The 25,158-nt window shown below is 36.4% G+C and overlaps 1 protein-coding gene across 2 annotated transcripts in view; it reads right to left on the bottom strand.

The window, feature by feature from the left end:
• The window catches only part of ARHGAP42 (Rho GTPase activating protein 42), a 142,497-nt gene continuing 117,339 nt past the window's right edge, over window positions 1-25,158 (bottom strand). For both annotated transcript variants that reach the window (XM_059838601.1, XM_059838602.1), the window contains 11 exons: window positions 24,231-24,305; window positions 23,449-23,533; window positions 22,213-22,271; window positions 21,331-21,436; window positions 17,010-17,169; window positions 15,066-15,210; window positions 13,906-14,286; window positions 12,727-12,883; window positions 11,583-11,645; window positions 5,564-5,643; window positions 1-5,355 (listed from right to left, as the gene is read on the bottom strand). In XM_059838601.1, the coding sequence (XP_059694584.1) occupies window positions 5,267-5,355; window positions 5,564-5,643; window positions 11,583-11,645; window positions 12,727-12,883; window positions 13,906-14,286; window positions 15,066-15,210; window positions 17,010-17,169; window positions 21,331-21,436; window positions 22,213-22,271; window positions 23,449-23,533; window positions 24,231-24,305 (1,400 nt within the window). In that variant the 3' untranslated portion in view covers window positions 1-5,266. The remainder of the gene's footprint in view (window positions 5,356-5,563; window positions 5,644-11,582; window positions 11,646-12,726; window positions 12,884-13,905; window positions 14,287-15,065; window positions 15,211-17,009; window positions 17,170-21,330; window positions 21,437-22,212; window positions 22,272-23,448; window positions 23,534-24,230; window positions 24,306-25,158) is intronic.

Raw genomic sequence — 25,158 nt, 5'->3', positions numbered from 1 at the left:
TTTGTGTATAAAGGATTTTTATTTTGAAAAAAAAAATTTCAAATTTTTGAAATACAGTGTAAAGTACAACATAGAATTATGTCTGCGAAGTCAGCTTATGCATGTCATGCTAGTTATTTACATGTAGATATATACAGAGTGCAGATAATTATTGAAACCACACTACAAAATAAACAGAGAGTTCAATAAGATAATTTAGTAGGACTTTATTAAATAGATATAGTTATTGATTGTATATATTTTCCGATTAAAATACCATATAGTATCTAAAGTAACCCCTATAAACTCTAATACCTCCAAAATTGCCATAAATATGATTGAAAATTGAAACTATCCACGTGCCCTGTTCAGCTGTTCTGCCCTTTGCTCCAACAGAAACTCTTGCAGAGATAATGGTGCTATCTTTAGTGCCAGAGCTTTGATGACAACTCCCAATAAAACACTTGCAGAAAGCTCAGAGGCAAAACAGCTTTCAGCTGAGGTGTCCAAGGGTTGGAGCACTGTGCTCTACACTTAAAACAACAAGAACAATCTGATGGCTTATTAAACACTGCCACACACAGGACAATTAAAGAGCTCCTCAGAGACTGAATTTGGATACCAAGCATGTTACTAAACCAAAACAAAGCAAACTCCCAAAGCCCATGCAAAATCTTAAACAAAAAAAGAAGAGACCTCCCAATGGGTACAGACACTGCCTGGCTGACAGTGGACTTAAACAGGAGCAGGAGCTGGATGGCTGCAGCAGCAGCAGCATCTTCAGGGCTCTGTGATCAGCCAGAGAGAGACTAGGGTTGCCTATGGCTTTGATCTCTGGCCACTGAACAATTCATCCAGGCCTCTCTGCTGAAGCAAAGGACAACGCCAAGCTGGATCAGAGATGATCACATTAGCAGAATATTCCACCTCCTTTCCAGGGGCTTCTGGCCAGCAAACCTTCACTATAAATTGTCAAAGGTCTGTCTTTGACTTCACTAGAACTTTGAGACTTTCCATCAGTGGAGAAGATCCATCCCAATCTGAAGGATGTGCTCCCCAACTGGGATTTCTCTTCTTGCTGCTCAAGCCAAAATTGCACAACCTTCTGCCTTAGGAAAAGAAATATCAAGAACAATGTGCTTTTTAGTTTCATTATTTATTCTGATGCAATCCTATTAAGTAGAAAATAGGCCAGGGGAGAAAAGTTAACAACAAAAAAAATTCAATTACTACCATACAGTGCTTTTTTTTGTTGTTGTAATTACTGTTCTGAACTGCAGAATTTTACAGCTTTTCCTCTCCTAACATGTCTTTCCTAAAGGCACATTACAATTCAATCCAATTACAGGCAAAGAATAGAGATTAGCACCAGAAAATATATAAAAGGAAAATAAGTTACTATTACTATCATAGAATAGTGCTGGTCAGCAAATCTGTGCATCTTTTTTTTCCAGAAATAATTGTACAATGAACATTATTGATTAGTTAGAGACATAAGTGATAACAATGGTTTAATTTAACAGTTTTGTTACATATAACTCTAAAGGCCAAAATATGGCAAGGACATTTTAATACTGAACTCAAAGGAATTACACACAAAAAATGTAATCTTTATCATCATTAACAAAAAGTGTGAATATAGAATATTAATATACTTTACATATCTATCATACAATATATCCTTCACACTATTAATCTGATTCATGTTGTGCTGCAACATGTATCAAAAAGTTTAACAAAGAAAAAACGGCTAATTATATGTTGTGGGTACAGACATTATTTCTACAAGACAAACAACAACAACAACAATGTATCATCTACCTTGAGTTCTACAGTGATATTTGGAACAAACCTGCTGCATCCTTTTAGGAAGGATAGTAATAATAACAATAATAACAATAATAATAATAATAATAATAATTTTAAAAAGTGTTTAACCTTTGCTTGTAGAGTGAGTCTGATTTCCACGAAGAATAGTAAATCACTACTGTGAACTAATTTAATTCAGATTGCCTAATTTTCTGGTAAGGCATTATCAAAATACTATATCTCCATTTAAATGTAATATGGATTTCTGATTCTTTGCTATTGTCAGAAAAGATTTTTGGTCAGGCCTGAGAGTATCATCATTTGAGAAGCTTTGGTGCTGCCCCCTACCTCACTTCAGTCTTTGCACCCCTACTAACTCAGCTTTCTGCTTCACTGTTCAGCTTCTGGTAGAGCCCAACTCCCTCTTTAAAGGCAGGGAAGGGCTGGGGCACCCACAACCCAGCAGTGAGACCCTACACAAAGTGCTACTACCTGCTGCAGAGGAGAGTGCAAGAAAAAACACAAAGTTCCAAAAATGAAAACCCCTACCCCTGGAGAGTGAGTGGTTAACAGTAAGTAAGAATGGGCATAACCTTTTCAGATTGAAATGCCACTTTAAAGCTAAATGACTAAAAATGATTTCAGGCTAGTTCGGGAGTAGGGCTGGACAAAGCTGCAGAGCATTACAGAGGAAAACACAGATTTGTTTGGTGAGGAGCACATGAATGGAATCCAGTTTCTTATGAAGTTGTCTTCTCCAATCCTAATTTTGGTCTAATGTGAGATGAATGCGTGGGAACACATGAAACACCTCTCCTCCACAGGAATTCCTCCAGGTCTTTCTAAAACCTTCTCCTCAGCCCTCATAGGCTCTACTTGCCTAATCTGTAACTGAACTTGGCAGTTTTACAAAATTTTTAATGAACTTGGCATCTTTGACTTCTCTAGCTTGCACTCAGATCAGTTGCTTTCAAAACACAATACTGGAGAATTGTGAGACACATACAGGGAATTTGAAATTACCTAAGCTTAGGGTTTTTTCCCCACTTATTTTTATATCAGTCTAGAACAAAGCAAGTAAGAGCAAACATTTTTTACATTTTCTGTTCCACAATTCCTCAAGAATTTCACAACAATTAAATTGCCCTTAAGAAATATGAGGAGTCATCAATACAGGTTTGCTACTGATCCCATGCAAGAGACAGAAGCTGGGATTTTTCCCCCTGATCACTGCATTTTTCTGCCTGTGTGAGATGTGCTGGGCTCTCAGCCTCTGCTCAAAGTTCTGCTTCCCTTTCTGCTCCTTTTGGCCTGCAGCAGCACTTTTCCTGGGAAGGTCACCAGAGGCAAACCTTTTGACAGCCTACAATTTTTTTATTGCAAAATACAGCAAACCCACAACCAAAACCATGTTGGTCTTCTCAGGGCAATGGCAGTCTCAGGCATAGCTTAGACTAAGAAAACTTGGCTTTCCTTAAAATTAAGAAAGATTCAACTGGCAGAAGACCTTCACTTCCTTCCACATCTGCTCTGGGCAAATTAGATGAGCACACACAAGTCTGCCTTCACTGCCAGTGCTATCTGGAACAACCCTTCATCACAATGCACTGGGCAGAGTCTGGATTTAAGATGAAGTGAAACACGTTTTGGGATTAATAAAACTGTTCAGGGTGAAGAAAGAACCCAGGTCACTCAGTCACTAATTCATGGGGTCTGTCCTCAACTGCCTGCAGCCAATCTTACTCAGACTCCCCTTATGAAAAAACAATTTTTGGAAGGATGTTCTTTGAGCAACTCTCTTTCTCTGATCATCACTCAATAATTGAATTAGTGAGGAGAAAGGTCCTGCAGGATTCTGCCACCAGCCTGAAATCCAGCAATTGTTCTGAAGACTTCATGCACTACATATAAGTAAAGAAAGTTCTGATGTGCTACTTTGTATTGGCAATGAATCTTACTTTTCAATTTAAATAAGAAAAGGCTATGGAAAGAAAAAAGCGGAAAGTAAAATATTACTGATGTTTTTAGCCCTAACCACACCTCTTCCTTGAACTTTCTTCAAGCAGTGTACAGTTTAGAAATCAACAGATGATTTGTATGTTGATTTCTGCTACTGAAGAAAGAACTGAGCTTTGACAGATCTATGAAACTAAGCCTAGATAGTTCTATGAACCAGTGAACACTTTTGGAAGCACTGATGTTGAAGAAATACTAAGATGGAGGTTAAATGTCCTGGTTTCCAATCAGGAATGGTAAGTAGCCAAGCAACTAGTGCATGTTTTCCCTCAAGGTGTACAAGAAAACTGCTCAGATTGAGAAAGCTACTTATGGTCTCTGGGGTTTTCTTTGACTTGGTTTTATTTACTTATTTTTTTCTTTTCAGTCCTACCAGGAGCAATCAATAGGTCTTTTCAACACCTTTGAAAAGTAAGGATTTTTTATTCCGTGGACAGAGAGAATCTTTGTCAAATATTTTAGCAGAAGTCAGGAGAAACAACACTAAGTAGTTTTATTGCTACATGGAGATTTTAGCATTCATAGCTTATAAAATTGGCTAGTTCACAGGTCATTTGGCTTACTTGCAATGAAAAAAGAATGAGTTACAATTTATTTTAGGTTGCAAAACATACTGCTGTTTTTCACTGCTCACTTCACACGACTACCAATCAGTCCAGATTCAGCATCTCCTTGTTTTCTACAGATGTTCTGGGACACAGAGAGAATATCTTCCAGATGATGGTTATCATTGAAATAAAAGTTGTTAATATTATCTATGTTGATACAGAAAGTAGGAAAGAAATCTACTAAGTATTTGAATGAAACATTCATTAAACATATCCCATTTTGAATGAGCATTCACTCTGCAGGCAGTGTATAAACTGATTCTATCAGCTGTATAAATTCAATACCATATTGTAACTCCATGACTAACAGAAGTCCCAACTTCTGATTTACAGTAAAGCAATTTCTTATGTGAAATGATTAGGATCAATTTTAGAATCAAGTTTTCTAAGGGAGAATTCAGATCACAATAGAAGTAGTACTTACATTATGAAAAAGTCCACGATTTTCCGTATTAAAAACCAAAGATTACAAGAAATGTCATAGAGTGCACTGCCTCTGAATTTCACATTTCTGTGAGCAACATCCTCGGACCTGAAAGTCTGCAGCTAAATAGCAACTTATTTTTTTATTTTCTTGCTCTAGTGTTCCTTACCCATAAAGGAAGAACAGAACAACCCTTTTCAAACAATGGAAGTTATTTAAACAGAGTACCGTCCTCAGCACAGAAACTGTTAACTGTTTCATCACATTCTGTTCCGTTGGCAGGGAGCTCTGTAACCTGCAGCTGCAGCATCTGAAGGAAATCTACCACTCAGCTAAGGGGCTGATCCCATATCTGTGTCAGATAAAAATCATAGTGCTTATTATTTGTTTCCATGGATACCATGAAGATATTGCTGTCCACTAAAGATTACTAGAGGAAGACAACATAATTCTCAGGAACTAGTCCTGTTTTGCCTTCATAAGTTGCCTTTAACCAGCCTGGTTCCACTGATGGATACACTGCAAAAAAACATAGACAAATTTTAACACTGTTAAAAATCCCGTACATGCTACATATATTTATTTAGATGGTATTTATTCAAGAGCAATTGAAAACTCAGGGCAAAACCTGAGAGCTAAAAAGGAAATTATGTCCCCATTTTGTGATACGGTTCAGTTTTTCATAGGTTCTTTTTTAATATGTAAGGCCATGTAAAACAAACCTTACCATTGGAAAATATTGCCCCTTGTGGGAAAGACAGCTCATGACTATGCTCAGCCTTACAGGAATACATGGCTTTTGCTTGTCTGAAAGAAAAAAAAAAAATACAGGCTTGCAATAAATGAGATAACAAGGAAAAAGGTACAAAGGAAATTAAAACCCGGGAAATATAGGAATAAGCAGATGTACAAAAGCTGTATGATAATGACTGGTTACACAGCAGTTCAGAGGAGTAGAACTATAGCAGATAATAACTTCAAGCTTCCTAGAGTTAACAAGCATGTTACTACAGAAAAGAGAGATCTATCCCACTTGGATATTTAAAGAGGAAAATAATTTGGAACTTTTAAAATGAAGCTGTCATTCAAATAAGTACTGAAATGAGCATCTTTTTGAAGCAAGCCATGAATTGCCTAGAGGCAAATTCAAAAGTGATCATCAAGTCATTAAAGATCTAAAAACTTGACCTGTGAGAAACTATTGCTAATAGGTCCACCGAGGAAAATAATACTTAGAAAGTAAACATGAGACATAAAGGAGTAATGATTCTGTCCCAGAGAAAGAGGACAGGAAAAGTTCCCTCTTGGGGTCTGGCACTATGATTCTGCAAAGTACAAAATGAAGGTTTGAACACGAAGATTGAAATTAGGAGTTCTCTTTAGATTCCTGCACTTCACCTAATACCTTGACTTTAACTTACACACTCAGAACAATTTTACATGAGCCACCAATTTTTCTGAATTTTTTAAACCCACACCACTCAGTAAAGATGAACTTGTTGATTATTTCACCTTTGTGTGGTGTAATGGGGAATTGCCAGCTGAGGTTTCCTTCTAGCCAGGATTTATTTCAATGACTCAGTATGTGACCTGTGGCAAAGTTTAAAATTTTCTGCATACTTTTTGAGAGTGTGTATATGCAAGCGGCATGTAATCTATCAAGTCTTTCTCCTAAAATAGTGAGATAAAAGAGGTGCATGATAGATTAATTAACAGGGCCACATCATAAGCATTATCATCATTCATTTGAACCTTTAAAGGGTATGAGAGTGGATGGACATATTCTGAAGTTTTTACGTGAGAGTCTTCCAGAGATGATTTGTACCTCTGAATAAAAAACTTTGCTGTTGGTTCTCTGACTTATGACTGGACTAAATGGCATGTTTTGCCTTCATCTTAAGAGAACTAATAGCTCTTCAAGGGTTACATTCTCAGGATGAAATTTTCAGAGGAGATCAGGAATTTTGAATTGCATAATATCCAAGGGGCAGTTCATTTTCAGGGAAACATTTCCGATTTTTAGTACTGTCATCCTGGTTACATCCCATCAGCTAACTAAAACAAGATGAGCACTGGATCCCTGTTTGTTCACTTTGCTTAAATGTTAGCTTGCTCTCTGGCTGGTGTAGACTGCTCTGAGTAGAGTTTTCCCAAAAGAACTCCTTGGTGCCTCCTGTTGTGAAGAGTTTGCCATCTATACTTGACAAGACAGGTGTCTTGATTCATTACTCTATTTAATCTGTACAAGTTTACACATAATAATGTTTATACAGAGGAAGCTTAGATAACATTACCGAAGGCCACACATTAACTAAAATTATTTAATCTTCCTTTTCCTCAAAGCCTACAGAGAGCACTACAAATGTTCTAATTATCCTGACCCAAATCAGTAACACTATGACAAAACAGCCTGTTGGGATGGGTTGACCCTTGCATGACTCCTTGTTATGCAAACCCAATACACCTGTGTGGCATAATCATGGATTTTACACATCTAAAATGGTAGAGTAACTGTTGAAGATTGCTGTAGTTGTAATGAACATAAAGTAGTAGGTAATGAATTTACTAAATCACAGGGATTATTTAAAATCTGAATAATTTGACTATCAAGCCAGGTTCCCATCTTAACAATGGGACACCTGAGTTATACTGTGACAAAAGACATTTAAGGCAATATTTAAATGAGGCAGAATTTCTTAAGTCATTCTTGAAATATGAGTTGTTTTTATTGCTCTTAGAAAAAGTTAAGAAATTAATGCAATTTTCTCCTCTGTTCTCTAATTTCTAATAAGCTATTCTGTTTTTGACCTCCAATTTTATCTGATCCAAAGATGTTTACCTTAAAAATAAAAGCAGACAAGAAGACAGCCTCTTGTCTTGGAATTATACAATCACAGAATTTCTAAGGTTGGAAAAGACCTCTAAAATCATCTCCTATGGAAAGAGGAAGGTTCTCTGTACTTAACATTTACACAGATAAACACAAGAAGTCAGTTTCTCAAAAGCTAATGAATGATTGGATTCTTCACACTACCCTGGCTCCTGAGGCAGTGTAATTACACCCCAAAGTTATCTACAAATCATCTGTGATGGTATAATGAGTGAAAGATTTAAGAATATTTACTCATAATTCTGGAGCAATTTTCAAGCACCTGGTTATTGCTTTCACACTTGATTTGATTATTTAGGTTCTCATATTTGTTATTACTCACTTCAACCCTATCCATCTGGAGGCACTGCTCATGAAATGAGCTTGCAAGTTCTTGGGCATTTTGTTTGTGATTACAAAAATGGACATTGTTACTGATGGTGTTAGTGCTGCTCTCCCTAGAAACAAGGCTGTTAAAAAGCACGTGATAACATCACCATCATCTATTACAGTTCTTTTAAGATGATGCTAATAACCTGAGAGGAGTGTGAGTCACGTAGTTTAGGGCAGAGGAAAAAAAAAAAGCAACTTCAGAAAATGTTATCCACATTTCCTAGAAATTCCTTCTGTCCATGACCTTATTGGGTAGCTTCCAGATGAGAAAAATGCATTTTCCATTTCCTTACTACCTATTATGGTTGTTTTGAGCCTATAATGATAAATATACTAGCAGTCACATCAGTACACATCAGATCATAAATTTTTTTGCTTGACTATGCACAGTCAACAGTACCTGAGGCTCTAATAATAATAATAATAATAGTAATAATAACTGTTTTGAAAGATAAACAAGCTTTAAAACTATGCTCCTGCCCTAATGACTTTTCAGTCTAGTAAGACAAAGCCAGAAGAGAAATGAATGAGGAAAAACATATGAATCTCTCTCAGATGACTCACCAGTTAATATTATCCTACAGGAAGAAGAAAGGTTTATAGAGCCCTGGAGATGGAAGACTCAAAACAAAGCCTGAGTAAAACATACTGGTCTGGTCTGAGCAAGGCATTCCAGGTGGCTTAGGATGCAAAATATAGCATGCAAATAAAAAAAGAATGACTGGAAAAGAATATTAATCATATAGTTGGGAAGGAAGCATGGGTCTAGAGGGCTTCAAAACATCAGTCTGCTCCTAGTGAAGTCCCAGCCTGGCACCCAGAGATCCTGCTGAAAGGTTGAGCCTTTTGCTGTCATCTACTCCTTCCCATTTTTCTAATGAAAATTCTTCTTCTAATGCAGTTTCTCACTTCAGGAGACTTAACTGTCTGTGTACCTCTAAATCAAAATCAAGCATATGTAGACTCAGGGATTACGTGTCGGTGCATTTCTGCACAGCAGCTGAAATAAACAGACCTCAGGCCTGACTGACTTATCTAACTGCAGCATTTGTGAAAATGGGAAGAAAGTTCCTTCACCCTTTTCAAGTGCATGCTAGATTAGTGAGAGAGACTGGTTTCACTGTACACAGCAGCTTAATACCACAGTAAGGGTGACTGATGAATAATAAACTTCAAATCAGGAAACAGGAAGACAGAAGTCAAAGTAACTCTGTAGATGGAAAAAGAGAGCACAGGCTGGACAGGGCATTAAATTTTGGTCTTCCTTGTCCAATCCTAACACATGTACTGTGGTCTCTTGTCTGACTAGAAAAGCCCTTTCGTGTTAGAGAAGCATATACTGAGGTATGCAAGGAGAGAAAACAGGTCAAATAATGCATTAAAAAAGAGGACACACAACTCATTAGAGACCTGTTGCATCATACAAAGTCAGAAAGCAGGGTTGCAAACACTGCATATAAGAAGTCAGTAGGACCAGACCACTGTGGCAATAGAATATCAAGTGCAGCATTACCTGCTGAAATACAGAGAACAATGTGAGACTGCAAAACCATACAGGTACTTTTGATCTGCCATCTGTGCAAAAAACCACAACAGGCAACAGGTGCCTCAAGCAGGGATGAAGTTTCTTACATTCCATAATGCATAGGTAAGCAGTAGCTTAAGATTTATCTTAACAGGGTAAATTTCCCATGCATAGAGTTCAACACTGTCTTGAGTTGAGTATTTCTGGTATCAAACCAGGCAGCTTAAAAATAGTTTCTCTGCCTTATACTTGGTCCTGCATATATTCACTGCCTTTCTACTGCATGATCAAGTTGTAATTACCATGATTTCTACATACTTCAGAGCCAAAAATACCCCCAAAACAACAAAGTCTGTTCTACAGTTTTAAATCAGCCTTCATAAAACGCAGCTAAATAATTGCTGGTTCTGAATTGCAAAATCATACTCAGACTCAAGGAGCACTATAAGAACAGCTGAGCTACTACTGATTTCTTCCTCATTCTGCCTGCTAACCTCTCATTTTCCATCTTCCTTGCTCCTGTTGCACTTCTGCCTTCTTATGAAGCCTGAAGTAGAGGAGCTATTCAGCCTTTCAGTGTTTTTGGCTTTGTTATCCCCTCTCCACATCCATTACCAAACTGCTACTTTTTCCTTTGTCAGATTTTTGCTTTTTACATGCTTTTTATATACAGATACAGGTGGTACAGGCTCTGAAGGAACAACAGGGGAGAGTTTGATAGAAGGAAGTAATACAAAATAGGAAAAGGAACAGTGCTGAAGACGAAATGATGCAGGACTAGTGAAGGAGTCATTGCTTTCAACTTAGGGCACTGGCTTAAGAACATTCCAGACCCTCCATTTATACTTTTCTTCCTTAAATTATTGCCCTGATCTTTTCATACCCCTTTCCTCCCCTGCCACTCTCCTTTTTGTTCATCTTACAGTTCATGGTACTACAGAAAACAAGAGCCTTGATTCCTGAAAGCTGCTTCTCTCACAAAATCAGTGGGCCTTTGCTGGAGAGCTTTTTCTTTTCCTCCCCTGCTAGATCTGCTAGAGAGGACAGACACATTCCATGGCCACACATTTCAGCATGTTGGCATCTTCCTTTACACCTGTGCTACTTTAGGCTACTACTTCTGGATTCATGGATTGACATCTTTTTTTCATTGCTCAACATTTCTGGTAAGTTGTGGGTTTATCAGTGAGTAAAGCAGTTATATGCTCTAAATCTCTGTTCTGTCAAAGAATTTTAAAAGTTGGGACAGTGAGAAGAGAGACAGATGCTTTCATACATCTATTTATTTATCTGCTTTGTCTATTAATTGTAAGGGAAGTAGTAATGTACAGAAGATACTGCTTGCTAGACAAACGCTTACTAGAACATTCTAAATGCATTTAATATAAAAATGAATCAAATTAATGAAATAAAGGCAAAAAATTGTGAAGAAAATGCCAATAGTTTCTGCTGCACACTACCAAGAAGAAAGGTCAGCAGTTTCTCCAGACAGACACCGAGGCATGGAAGGTGTGATGGTAAAGACAGAAATCCTGATCAAGTTATCTTGAACTTTCTAGAGTAGATGTTATTCCAGACCTGCCTATATGAGCAAATTACCATAAACCAGCAGGTTTGCTACTCTGCTGAAGCCATTCCATACAAACAGCTGTATGGAGAAAATACAGCACCCTCATAGTAATTTAAATACTGGTAACTTTCTGTTGTATCTGTGTCCTTAAGCAGATGACCTGAGCCTCTCTCACTATTCCCTCAGGTGAGAGAATAACCAGACTGGCTGCTAATCTTTGTGAAATTTAGCTTTATTTTGAAGAAAGGATGAGCCCAGTAAACCAAAAAATTTCACATGCCACATGATGCTGTCCAAAAGACACAGAACAAAGTTCCAACACTTCTCTTCAATCTCTGAAGCCAACAAAACAGACAGGATTTTACAGAATGTCAGTTTGTAGCACTTACCGTCCTGAAGAAACTTGTTTAAGTGAACCAGCACTTTCGAACAACTGAGCTCTTGCAGCCACTCTGAAAAGAAATGCAAAGCCTTGCTTTACACTACACACACTAGTTTCACTTCTAATCATCTAAAGACATGGACACATTTGAATTTTCTTCTCTTTAAATTATTCATTTACATCCCTATTTACCAGACTTTTTAAGGGCATAACCTAACTGGGGCAACAGACTTCCACATGCTCCAGTGCCATGCTGAGTTACCAGTGGAAACCTCAACATGTTGTGTTTAAAACTACATTCATGGATGGCCAACAGATTTATTGGAAACGTTTTTACTGAAAGTCTATCACTATCATGCTGGAACTCTGAGCTGTGCAGAATTCTCTGCTTAAGTAAGTCACAGAAGTCTGTGAAATGACTACAGTAATTCCTTCCAGATACAAAGTGGAGAGGCTGAATGATATCCTGCAGTATTTGAAAAACTTCTTGATGCTCTGCAGATCTGGAAATACTTGTTCATGGGGACAGAGATATTCTGACTTTTCAGTCTTCTGACAGCACTGAGAAACATTATCAACCCAAATCTCAATAGGCTAAATCATAATCTCTATTGCTTAGAGCTATCTTCCTTTCAGTATTAAAGAAATAAAACTAAACAAAAAACAAACCAAATCAAACCCCAGCTGTTGAAAATCAACTATTTATCATGCAGCAACTGAAGACACTTCAGAGCTGAAGGTCTGTTTTGTTTTCTTTTTCCTTCCTCCTATTTTCGACTTCCACAAATAAAATCTGATGATTTTTTGCGAGATAACAGCATAGACAGTAAATAGCATTTCTGCTATTTTCTGAAATATTAAATTCCAGAAGAACCAGAGATAGTAATACTAATCATTTTCCTAGGAAACATTTCTACCTTGTCTCCAGTCTAATAAAGTCAATGGTAGTATTTCAACTGACTTAAACAGACTTCGTGCCATCTCCTTTGTTTACAATTTTAACAAAACTAGATAAATAATTAACAAATACAGAAATATTAAAATCAAGTAATAATGCATAATTTTTCAATTACTTATGAACGTTTCTGGAATCACTTTATAATACACAATACTGTAACAACACAAATCTCCAAAGGGCCTTAATGACTTACACAGATCCTGGTCTTTGATAGCCATTACTGGATGCAGTATCTAATCTTAATCTCCTGCACATTTTGGGAGGCAAATCAGGGTTTGGTGGAGCCTTTAGTGTATCTTTGGTATCTGCTGAAGATAAGCTCTGTATAGATCCACTGCAGCTTTTGTTACCTAAAGAAAACATCAAATTATAGGGAACATTAAAGCTGATTTGAAGTTGTTACAAAATATGTATAACTGTGCCAAGCAAAGGTTGTGCTGTTGTTGTTAAGGTTTTTTTTCTTTTTTTAGGAGTCAAAACAGGTAGAGAAACTACTTACTAAGAGCAAGGAGAAAAAAAAAATCAACAGAAAGAATGAGGAAATGACACCAAAATTGAGAAGGCTAAAAAATAATATTGCAATTACATGGCTAGATAGTACAATCACTAAAAAGTGACAATAAAAGCATTTATAAAGCAGCACTTTGCATAAAATTGAAAAAAAAATCACAGGGAAATGGTTCTCAGGAAGTCAACTGATGAAAACAGTGTGAAATCAGACCACAATAATTTGTATGAATTAACATTTCGATATCCACAAAAGCTTCATGCAGTTTAAAAAATACACTTTGGAGTAAATGACCATGATTGGCCTTAAACAATTGCTACTGAAACTTGATAAAGCAAATCTACATGTTTACAGACTGTGAGGAACACAAAAGAAGTCCTTTTAATGAATATAAACCATGTCCACATGTGTTCTTCCAGGTGACTTATCAGTGGATTGCTGCCTTGTTTCCATGGATGTTCTGCAAGATGAAAACTGCATCTGCTTCCCTCCTTATGCCAAAGACCAACCAATGCTTAATAAAGCTTTACACACTGTCATAATACAGAGATCCCAAAATACAAGCACAATACCTCTATTATTAATATTTCTAATCTATAGTATTATTCTGTATCAAATTATGGTTGACTTGTAGGAGGATAAAGAGTGATCTAGATTTGAGAGATTTTTTTTAAGCTGTGTGAACTGTGCAGGCTATAAGCAATGGAAATATGTCAGAAGCAGTTTGAAAACTGAAAAAACATACCACAAAAACTAAAAACAAGCAAACAAACAAGACTAACGAGTATCATTAGCTTTCAGACCCAGCTCTTGTTTTCTGAGACATAAATTAACACTGATGTGATAAAAGACCTTGGAAATTACCTTCAGCTGATGGAATTGATCTAAGGGAAGATGCTGAAGACCTTTTCAGCCCAGACAGACTGTAGGGACTCTTTTTGGTCAGGTCTGTTGGTGGAGAGGCATTTTCTGGTCCAGTGACAGAAGCTACACTTTGGCAGTCTGATTCCACATCTGTTTTGGTTGCATCCTCCTTTGATGAGGATTCTGGACTTGTAGTCCACAGGCCTGAACTTTTCTGGCCGTTAGAAGAAGAGGGAGAGGCAATCCATGGAATCCCTCCTGATTTCTCCCTTGGCTGTGAGGGCGTGCACTTGGTGGTGCTGTTCTGCTCGGAGGAGTGAGAAGACAGAGATTCGATGCTGCCCATGGGGGTGCTGTCGGGGCTACTGCTGTACGAGTCACCTAGGGAGGAGGCAGGGGAAGGGAGAGAGGGTGAAAAACATGATCTGCATTTTCTAATCATGCACATTTCTTTCATGCCACTCTTAGCTCTTTTGTACCTTACTTGTTATCAAATTCATTAATCTGCGGTTTCCTGCACGAAGAACACAACTCTTTTTTTATTTACAAATTGAAGACTCATGTTGCCCATTTACAGAGCATTAGTCCCTTGAAAGTTGCAAGACTGGCTGATGCATTTTTTGTTAGATGCATTTTCAATAATTTTTTATCATTCCCTACCATATGAAACCGGTATCTCTTTTCTCACCCCATATAGATTTCCTCTGTTTCCTGCAATATAATTGTGTCCATCCTTATATTAGAGTAATATTAGAATATTAGAGTTTGTTTGAATTCCAGAAAACCTAAGAAAGTTTCAGTGGTTTTGGCAGCTGAGGCAGTGGCTGACTTTGAAGCAATGACCACAGTTTCATGCATGTGAAAAAAGCCAAGTGATGGTTTTGATCTCCTATCCTTTACTGAATTACATTTGTTACAGGAGGATATAATGTTTAACTGATGTTAAACACTGTATGCAACACATGACTTGGCTATAACCAAACATCCTTCCTCATATGAGAAGTGAGGAATGCAGCCAGTCAAGAGTGCTGCTGTGACTCACAGAGGTTAAAAAGCTGATGCTTATGATCATTGGAATATAGCATCTATAGGATATCATACAGGCCAAGTTAAAAGATTACATACAAAGCAAGATAACCAGTATGGAATGACAAACTTACTGTCAGGATCTGCTAGACATGGTGTGTATCTTCCTTTGGGTTTACGTGAGCCTGTGGAGAGACAAATTGCTCTTGTTCTTCTTGAACTTGATCGGGACTGAGGCTGGGGAAGAGGAATATTGGGGTCTGGTGCAGTGTGAAATATCTGCATGATTAAAAAAAGGAAAAAAATGGCATTAAAGAACAGAGGTACTCTTACACTTTCATTATTCATTCCATTTATTTTCCTCCCCACTATGCTTGAAATTACCATTATCATAGTCTCATACATTACAAAAGAGTAAAGGCACAGAATATAAGCTTTCCTTTGATCTCATTTTACAACTCAAGAACCACAATACTGAGCTGTACTTAATATCTGTATTAATTTGTTGAAATAGATTTATTTTCTATCTCTTGTTAGGAAGAGCTTAACAGTTGAAATCGTAAAACAAAATAGGTGCCTACTAATGACTCTTCTCCAACAAGTAACATATTTTCTTAAATATTATGACAAAGTTGATTTTTTTTGCTCTGTTCCAGAGAAAGTTCTTATATATCACAGAAATACGTCACAGTCATAACTTATTACAATCAAATGTGGATTTCAGAAAGCTTTATTTGACTAAACAAGCCAAGTTTAATGAGGAACAACTTTTCGTTTAGGGCATCTCCTGGTTCTTATCTTTTACATACCACTGCTACCACTGGTCAATTTTGCACTTCATTGCTGCAGAAAAAAACTCAAATTTTTTACCATGCTATGCCAGAAGGCATCTCTGAAAGGATTTCTGGGCCTTCTAGCTATAGGGCAATCACAAAAGAAGACAAAGCAAACCATGAAAAGACACCTTTGTGCCATTCATAGAAGTGGAAGAAAGCAAATGTACTTCCACAGTAGGAAATACTTGGGTGGACATCTTGAGATGCTCTCAAAGTACATTAAAACTGTAGTAAGCACTAGTGAGTAGCACATCAATATAAAACCATATCTGTAGACAGAGAAAAAGAGCAGGAGTGACTGGTTGTGCAGTCATAGTCTTTGTGCTGAATGAGCTCTGATTTTCTGGAGAAGAAATTCAGTATTGGAAAAATGCAATATATATGTTTTGCAATCAGAGCCATGAAATCTATCAGGTTCATAGGCATTTTGAGGAGTCCCTATGAAATACGATACCAAGCTGTACTGTCAGCACCTACTGATCAGCCAGTGCAGGGGATCTTGGTATTGACTGGGAACTGCTCCTTAGCTGAGTAGTATGTGATGAGAGAAATTCAAAGTTTTTTCACTTTGTTTTGTCAGTCATCAGAGGAGATGACATAGCTCAACTAAGATCCCCAGAATAAAATTCCTTTTGAGTAAATAAGTAAAGGACATCTTGAATATTCAGCTGAATTCTGAAATCCAATACTTTAAAATTAAAACAAAAAATCTGGAGAGGCCTCTCAGTGAAGCTGATACCAGCAATGGTAGTGACTGAAAACAAGTGCGTAAGATTTCCTGCTCAAGTCCTTCTGAACTCTTCTAGTGACTAATCACCACCATACAGCTGACAAAGCCCCTAAGGACAGCAATGGCCAGAAACACTCTGATCTGATGCACTCAGAGAGGAATCCCTGCATTCACCCAGAGTGAACCTTCATACACTGGCAGCAAGAAAGAGCTGGAACAGCCAGGAGCAAAATTATGACCTTCTTTTTCTTCTTTTAGATTCAGGAATCAATCTTCAGAAAGCAACTGAAGATTCAGAGCAATGCCTTTAAAGCATGGAAAATTATGTCTTGGGTCTGGACCTTGCACAGCCATGAAAGACTTGCTAGGAATATAGATTCATAGCATGGAGTGGGAAGAAGCTATTATTTCTATTAATGACCTACACATTTTGGACTCTTTATTCTTAAAGACTTAATGATGCTAATGAAACTTAGTTCCACTTCATAACAAAACAGATAATTTCTTTCTACCTTTTCATAATGCTCTATCAGAATTTCAACGACGATATTCTGAAACTTAATGTTCATCATAGCAGCCACGGTTTCTTCTTGTGCTCTCATCAGAGTTGGTCCAAAGATAACACCAAGGTTGGATACAGTCATTAGATTTTGTTGACTGTGCAATGATACCCTTTAAATGAACACAAACAATATGTGATTTGATTGCTGTGCGAAACTATAATTTTAACAGGCAAAAACTTGCTAAGACTACTACTTTTACAAGATCCCAAGTTCATGCCTCTCTTTAAAATACATTTTTAAAGCTTCCACTTATTATGAGAATCAAGACACAATGTAGTACAACTACTATGTTTCCATTAAGGCTCCAATAATGCAGTAACTTAATGGATAATGAGTATGTCCTCCTAGAGTAGTATTTCAGTTCCTGATACACCTGACAGGGAAAGGCAACTGTATTTGGAGTTCTACACAGGTGTTCTCTATTCAGAACACCTACACTTTAGAAGTCTTAGGGCAAGCACTATCTCTCTCCAATGATTATACAGGTCCTTACATTCTTTCAACTGGATTCACTGAAAATGCTGTATGGTAACAGATATATATATGTATATATATGTATATATATATAGCCATATACCTTAGTGTTCATGTAAAGGAATGAAGCTTAGTTACTGTAAACACTTAATTTGCAATAGGATCTCTTTATCAATTTGATGAAAACACGGGATCACTGGACAAAGTGAAATTGTTGTTTCTGTGTGATAGATAACATTAGATGATCATAATGACATCTGGCTTTAAAATATATTAACCTTTAACTTCTGTATATTCTGTTACCACATACTTTACCTTTTCTGCTTTTTTTTTTTCTTTTTAATGTAGAATATAAAAGCTTAGTTTTCCCAATAATTTATCAGACAGTTAAATCTCAATCAGTAATAATCAATGCCCCATTTCTCTACTCACTACTAAGATTTGCCAGTTAAAAACTGTATCATCACAGATCCTTTGAAACAACTGCCAGTTATTCCCCAGTCACAGCTGCCCTATTGCCTCATTTCTGAGGAATATTATGCCAAGTCAGGATTTTAAAATCACCTTAATGCCTAATCTTATTGAATCTGTTACCAAATGGAACTTATTAAAGAGGCACCGGGTCCCATTTTCCTCTTCCTTCTCACTGCCATCTGCCACTATGGTCAAGCTGAGCTTTTTTAGCCATTTCCTATGCAATTAAAATAACTCTTGCAACTTTAAAATTAAGAAATAGCAAAATCTATAAAACATTCCCTTCAATATTTGGGACAGGAAGATTTTAGCACCCCATTTACATCAAGCAGTAGGAGAAATATAGGAAAGGGTTTTGTATAGGAGGTAGCACACTTATAAACTGCAGGAAAACAAATGCCTATCTTCTTACATATTTCTTATATTGCTTCAGTAAGTTATGTCAAAACTTTCCAAAATGTTACCTCAGACAGACACACTGGCAGAGATCATTATTTGGAAGCCATATCATGAAAATTACTCCACTGTAAAAGCACATTTTTAGCTTAATCTAACTTTCTCTGAAACAGATCTTATGTTTATCTTAGATGACTAAGGGTCTTTTGGGAAGTCCACTACTATTTTAATGAAACTGGAATGTTGAATAACTCAGCTCTAGATATGCTATAAAAAAGCTTTAAAACACCCCTCCCTTTGCAATATTACTCTGCTGTGGGCTGCACAGTTACTGTAGAGGTCTGTTACACAAATACTACAATTTTATAGCATAAGAGAGAAGGTAGTGTGTGTCTGGTGTTTGGGCTTCCTTGGTTACAAATTTGGGAGCTTGGTTAATAAAAGAAATGGGGAATTCAATAACACTGCAGCAGGAAAGGGCGTTCTACAATGCATTTCAAAGGCTCCATTTCTTGCAAAAGAGAAAGAACCCAGGGCTGTAAATGGATCATTCTGATAGCCACCTTCCCCTGACCTACTCCTACTGCTGCTGAGCTGCATCACTGACACAAGCTGAGGTAATCATGCATTTCAGGTAGCTGTAGGGCATTCATGGAAATGCCATTGCTTTCTCCTCAGAATCTCTTCATTTGTGGTACTGCCAGACTGCAGACTCCCAACTGCCTACCACAGAAAAGCATTGTGTTGTTAAATCATACCAAAGAATGATTCATTCTTTAGAGTAGACATAATTTGACTAGACAGGTTTAAAAACCAAAAAATAAGTTACCCATGTGAAAGTAACACCAGACTTGCCATGTTTGCCTAGCTATTGACTATGGATCCATGCAGTATCACCTCTCTCCAGGATGCTTTTTAGAATGCTTAGGAGCTTTTCTGCCAGTTTTGTTTGTTTGTTTCTAGTATGATCTACATCCCACATCTGATCCTATTTAAATTTGCACGGTAACACAAAAGTCAATCTAGGCAAAGATGTAAAGACTTGAACCAAGAAAAAAAATAACATTATCCTTCTTTTATAACCCAGAGCTAAAGTATTTTCACTTTGCTGCAAAAGCATTTATAAAGGAACTGAACAGCTAAAAGAAATATAGGGAAGGAATTATGCACTTTGAAATTGGATTTTCAACAAAAGAATGATGAAAACAGGAGGTTGGATTTTTTTCCCCAAGTTTTCCCATTTCCATAAAATTAGGCACTTTACCTGCCATTTATCTGTTCTTTGAAAAATCTCCACACAGTGATAGGAAAAAGATGAGGGAGGAAGATGGCTAATACACTCAAGAGACTAATTTTAAATTCAGTCTCATTAGAATTGCTAGCATAAACAACAGCTGGCAAATTATATGGAAATTAGAAGGGGTGAATTTTATGTTGGAAAGAAAAGTACTGAAGGCATTCAGTGTAAAATTAAGATTACATCTCTATGAAATGAGAATCATGACAAAGATGAGAAAAGCAAAAGTTAAAGAGAACAATTAAATAAGGGGATACTACAGGTATGCTTTTCTTTGGAATTGCATCTGAGATCACACTGAGAATAAAGAGAAAAAAAGGAAAAGAAGAAAGTAATCCTTGCCTAACAGTAATTGCACTCATAATAAGTCAGTTCCTATGCTTATATATTCCTCTAATTTTGAAGCTTCCAGAGCAGCAGCTTTTACAAAATTGTTAATCCTTCATTAAATAATTTCACATTTTTGAGGGTTCCGAAGGAGTAGGTATTGTATTTTTTAGTTAATTAAACAATTCTGTGAGTAAAGAAACTTATGAAATTGTTTTTCCATCTGCCTCTCCTAAGGAGAGGCAAGGTCTGCCTAATCAGGCTTTGCAGTGAATGCATTTACAGCAGCTTGTTATAATGCTAGTTGCTAAATGACTTCCTGTCTAAGAAATGTTCAAAGTTCTCATTTCTATAACAGAAAGCAAAACTGCTTTAGGTTTCACTGTAGACAGCTTACTGCAGCCTGTAGCTCAAGCTGTAATCAAAAAAGCAAAACATCTGGGATGTAGTGAATTGAATGAACACAAAATGGACTCTTCTCATGTCTTCTAAATGTCTGAGTCATGTGAGCCTTAGCTGAACAACTTCTGTTTCACTGTCACATTCCCAGATGACTGATAGATGTACTATACAGCATCCTAAATCAGAAAGAATAATACATATTCAAAAGCACTGAGCAAATACCAGCAAAAACTAACCAGAGATGTACAGAAACTTAAGAGAATAAATACTTGTCTTTTTTATCTCACAGCACATGCCAAGTGTAATTCTGTGAAGAGAAAAGGTCACCAATTTAAAGAAATGCAAAATGTTTTGATCTGAATATTACAAATCAATGGAATATTAATGGAGATTCAAAAGTTGGACATCTATGTAGATATCAAAACTATAAATAAAAATACTTCAAATTAGTGCTTTCAAGTGATACTACACTTCAGACTCACTAGAGAGAAAAATAAGATCAAACATGAAGAACAGGAACTATCATATCATCTATCTCATTCCTGAAACACTCTGGGACTTTGATACAGATTCAAACCAGTTTTCTATCAACCTTGGCATAGTGTTAGATGTTTCTTCTATTTAATTGGTTACAAGTTCTCTAGTAAAAGCATGAATGAAAACATTGACTAGGTTTATTTTAAAAACATAGTTTGCCATCTTGGTAACACTAAATGTTTTTATTCTGTTTCTACAGAGAGTCTTATTCCAGTTAAGTTGAGAACAACATTTCAGAAATCAAATGTAATTTCAAGTGTCATTGTTTCCACACAGAGAACAGATTAGGCAACACTGACAAATTTAAAGCAGAAATGATAGCATCTTACAATAATACCAAAGAGAAAAATAAAAAGTAATTACTTGACCAAGTGCTTAATAAGGATGTCCAGCATCTCTCTGTTCTTCTCTGGTAATTTATGCACAAGTGCATGCACTGCCTCAACTCTGTAGTTCTGATCATCTGACTCTATTAAACAGAAAACAAATTGTTGATAAATCAGAACATGTTCTAAGAACTGACTACAAATGGCATCAGTGCCTGTATGCTAACACAAACATGCATTAAGAGGAGTCAAACAAAATTAGCTTTCAAATGCTGAAGAAAATTTGATTATATTTATTACACTGTGAAATCTGTATTTCAAGGAACTCGCCTAAAGCAATTACTATCAATACTGGAACCAACAAATTAATGGCAGTATTGACTTGATGTGCCATTTCAGTGAAGCTTAAGATTTAATCTAAGAAATATAAATTAATATAGCTAAAATTATTTTGTGTCTTTTCTTTTTATAAAGACAAGAGAAAATGGAGAAATATCTTCAAATTCTAAACTGAAGTCATTAGAAAAATGATCTCTGCTATCTCCTTTTCCCAAATTACTCCATTTGGGAAAAGGAGTTCACTTTTGCCCTTTCTGATTTCTCAAGGCAAGCTAGGAAAATAAAGGTCCCTAGATGAGAGGGATGAATGTTACAAAAGAATTATCTATATAAAACAAACAAACAAACAAACATCTAAATGAGGGTTCAAAACTTCATGCAAAAGGCACTCACATAGAACCACTAAAAAGATCAGAACAAACCACTGAACAGCTTCATCTAGTGTGACTTCTCTGTTTTTAGGACTGGATTGCTGCACATTAGAGCAAGAAGAAAAGTAAAGATAGTGACTGAGGAGATTAGGGGTTAGAAACAATACTACTTTTATGAAAGTATATTTATCATTTTACTTTTTACTTACTAACAGCAACAATGAAATCTTTGTGTAGCTTGAAAGTCATCAGTGGTTCTGAAAGACACCTGGTTGTGAAAAAAAACAATTTTTTTATTTAAAACAGACTCAAAATCTAAGTTTTATGTGTGTGATTATGATAGCCCTGCACAATGCTCTACTGGCCCTAGGAAATCCAATTCAGTGATGACTGATTACAAGTAGTATAACACTCAGTCATGTACCCTGTCTGAAAATCAATTTGAATTGAATCTGGTGTCACCATGTAAGTTAATAAGGAAAATGTTACTTCATCACAGAGCCTCAGTGTTTCCTGTCTTCCATACTAGAGGAGAGGAATAAATACAGCTGCAGACACGGTATAACAGGTTGCAGAAGCCACCTTTTGCCCAAGAAAGGCAAATTTGGGACAGAAATTCTGATCTGAGAGATCTTAAATGAGTCATCCTCTGAAAGGCAGGCTGTGAGTTTCCTTACAGACACACACAATTGCTGCTTGCTCACTCATGTCCTAATTTCACAAACACAGTAGCTACAATGACTTGTGCTTCTGAAGATGTATTATAAATTTCTTCAACCAAAGCCAGTCTTTTCAATGAAATGTTCATGAGCATTCTGCTATAAATCCTAGGCATGTTTTCCAGGTTCATAGGGATTTCTGCTGCTGCCCTGTGTTAGGTGACTTGCTTAGGAAGTCCAGATTTGTAGAAGGCATAGTACACCCACCATCTGGATTGCATACTTTTAATTATATCTTTTTTGAACATTATATGTTGAGATCCAAAAGAGTTATCTCAGAAGCACCATAATTTTTGAATTATGTCTCTTATCAGCATAAATGACAGGAAGGGTATTTTATTTGTGAAGATATTAAGAACATAAGATAAAAAAACCTAGGCTTTTGCTGGAATTTTCATTCAACCTTAATGTCATGAAATGTTATGGTACACAACTTAAGGGGTTCACAAAGAAAAGCCTGAGCACAACATGCTTTGTGATTAACATAAAAATAATTAAATAAAACCATGCCATTGATTGAATTTAGGACTACATAAGGCAAGAATATCTTAAAAAAGGTTGAAGTTGTGTATTATTACACATAATTACATGAATATTAAGCAGGATAATAAAACACTCATTTTTTATCATGGCAATGGATACAAGAAAGGTATCCAAGAAATATTAACAAGCCAAAGATTAATGGGCCAGAAAAAGAATACTGAAACTGTGTGGGATAATACTTACCTGAGGTAGTTTTTTAATCCACTTGTTATTGTTTTATTGTCCCAAATTTCCATATCAATATCCATATCAGGAGGTGATTTAGGGGCTGTTAGGAATTTGAATTAGGATTTTGTTACAGTCTGACTTGCACATTAACTAGAAAGGTAGCAAAACAGAAGCTACTAAATCAGTCATTTAGCTCAACTAATTATTTATTAGCTAAACTAACCACCAATCTGATCAATTTAAATCTTTTCATCTCTGCTGAATTATAAATAAAAATAAATTCAGTGCTCATAGTTAGTAACCATAAACATTAACTACACACTATATCAAAGTGTTAAGCAAGCCCAAGTCCACAGAGAATAACTAATTCAGTTGTCTTAGACATGCAAACACAAGCATCAGAGAGATCAATTAGCAAGAAAAGTGAAAGACTGGAACAAGTGAAAGACAGGAACAAGTGTCTATTAAGGTGAGCCACAATGTGTTATGGAACTAAGCTTTGGAGGACTTGTGTAACAAGCCAAATATATATCAAAACTTTAAAGCCAGAAGAAGAAAAGAATTTTTATTTTATATTAGTAATTTGCTCATGTGTAACATGCAGAAGTGAATATTAATGCACACAAGAAACTGCAGATGAATCACTCATTTTAAGAGTCCAAACTCAATTCAGTGGCAGCCAGTGCACATACAAAATTGGGAATATTGTGACACACTCTTCTGAGCACAGCAGTTGAGGCAAAAGAGATCACAGCAGACACACTGCACAATGACAAAAGTTCACTTCAGATACTTACAAAATATGGTATTCATCAGCTTTTGCACCTTAGAATTTACACCACCTATTCTGTACAGCCCAAGGATTGTAATACCTACACGGGGAAAACAAGTAGATGAAAAAAATTAAAATAATGAAAATATGGTGATTTCAATAGATGCTGCTACATTCTTGGTGTACGCTTTCAAAACATCTAAATGTACTTACGGAACACTGTACCACTGCATGCTTAAGTGCTGCTTTACCCTACTGCAACCTCTTGTGGGATATAAATTCATTCCACTGAGTCCACACCATAATATACACTAAGCATAATTTTACATTAACAGAACCCTTCTGCATAGAAATGACACATATTAACAAACAACAAGGAGATGGCTAGGAAAAGTGAAAAATAAGACCCAAAAGCAGTCTTAAAACACATTACACAGGAGCAAGCTTATATTGCCTAGATGTCAGTGGAATTACTCTGCATCTTTGCTTAGACCATCATCCCTTTCAAATAAGTTATTTGACATTTATATGAAAACAAAAATATATACTATATATTGTTTTAACACATTGTTTGAGATTTTATGTTGCCAGTTAAAATTGCCAGGCCTTTTTTAATAGCACAGAGAATAATAACAAATAATGTTAAAGAGTGACATTCAGAACACAGTATTTAGAACACAGAATCACTCGGTTAGAAGAGACCTTCAAGGTCATTGAGTCCAACCCATGCCCTAACACCTCAACTAAACATGGCATTGAGCGCCACATCCAGTCTTTTTTTAAACACATCCAGGGATGGTGACTCCACCACCTCCCCAGGCAGACCATTCCAATACTTTACCATCCTTTCTGTAAAAAACTTTTTCCTAATATCCAATCTATATTTCCCTTGGCACAGCTTAAGATTTATTTGATTATCTCAGTCATGATTATTTTATTATCTTTAACTGCCT

This window comes from Haemorhous mexicanus, chromosome 2 (genome assembly GCF_027477595.1).
Source record: "Haemorhous mexicanus isolate bHaeMex1 chromosome 2, bHaeMex1.pri, whole genome shotgun sequence".
In the NCBI taxonomy this organism is placed as follows: domain Eukaryota; kingdom Metazoa; phylum Chordata; class Aves; order Passeriformes; family Fringillidae; genus Haemorhous; species Haemorhous mexicanus.
The sequence above is the reverse complement of the archived record's forward strand: the minus strand, read 5'-3'. Positions and strand labels throughout refer to the sequence as shown.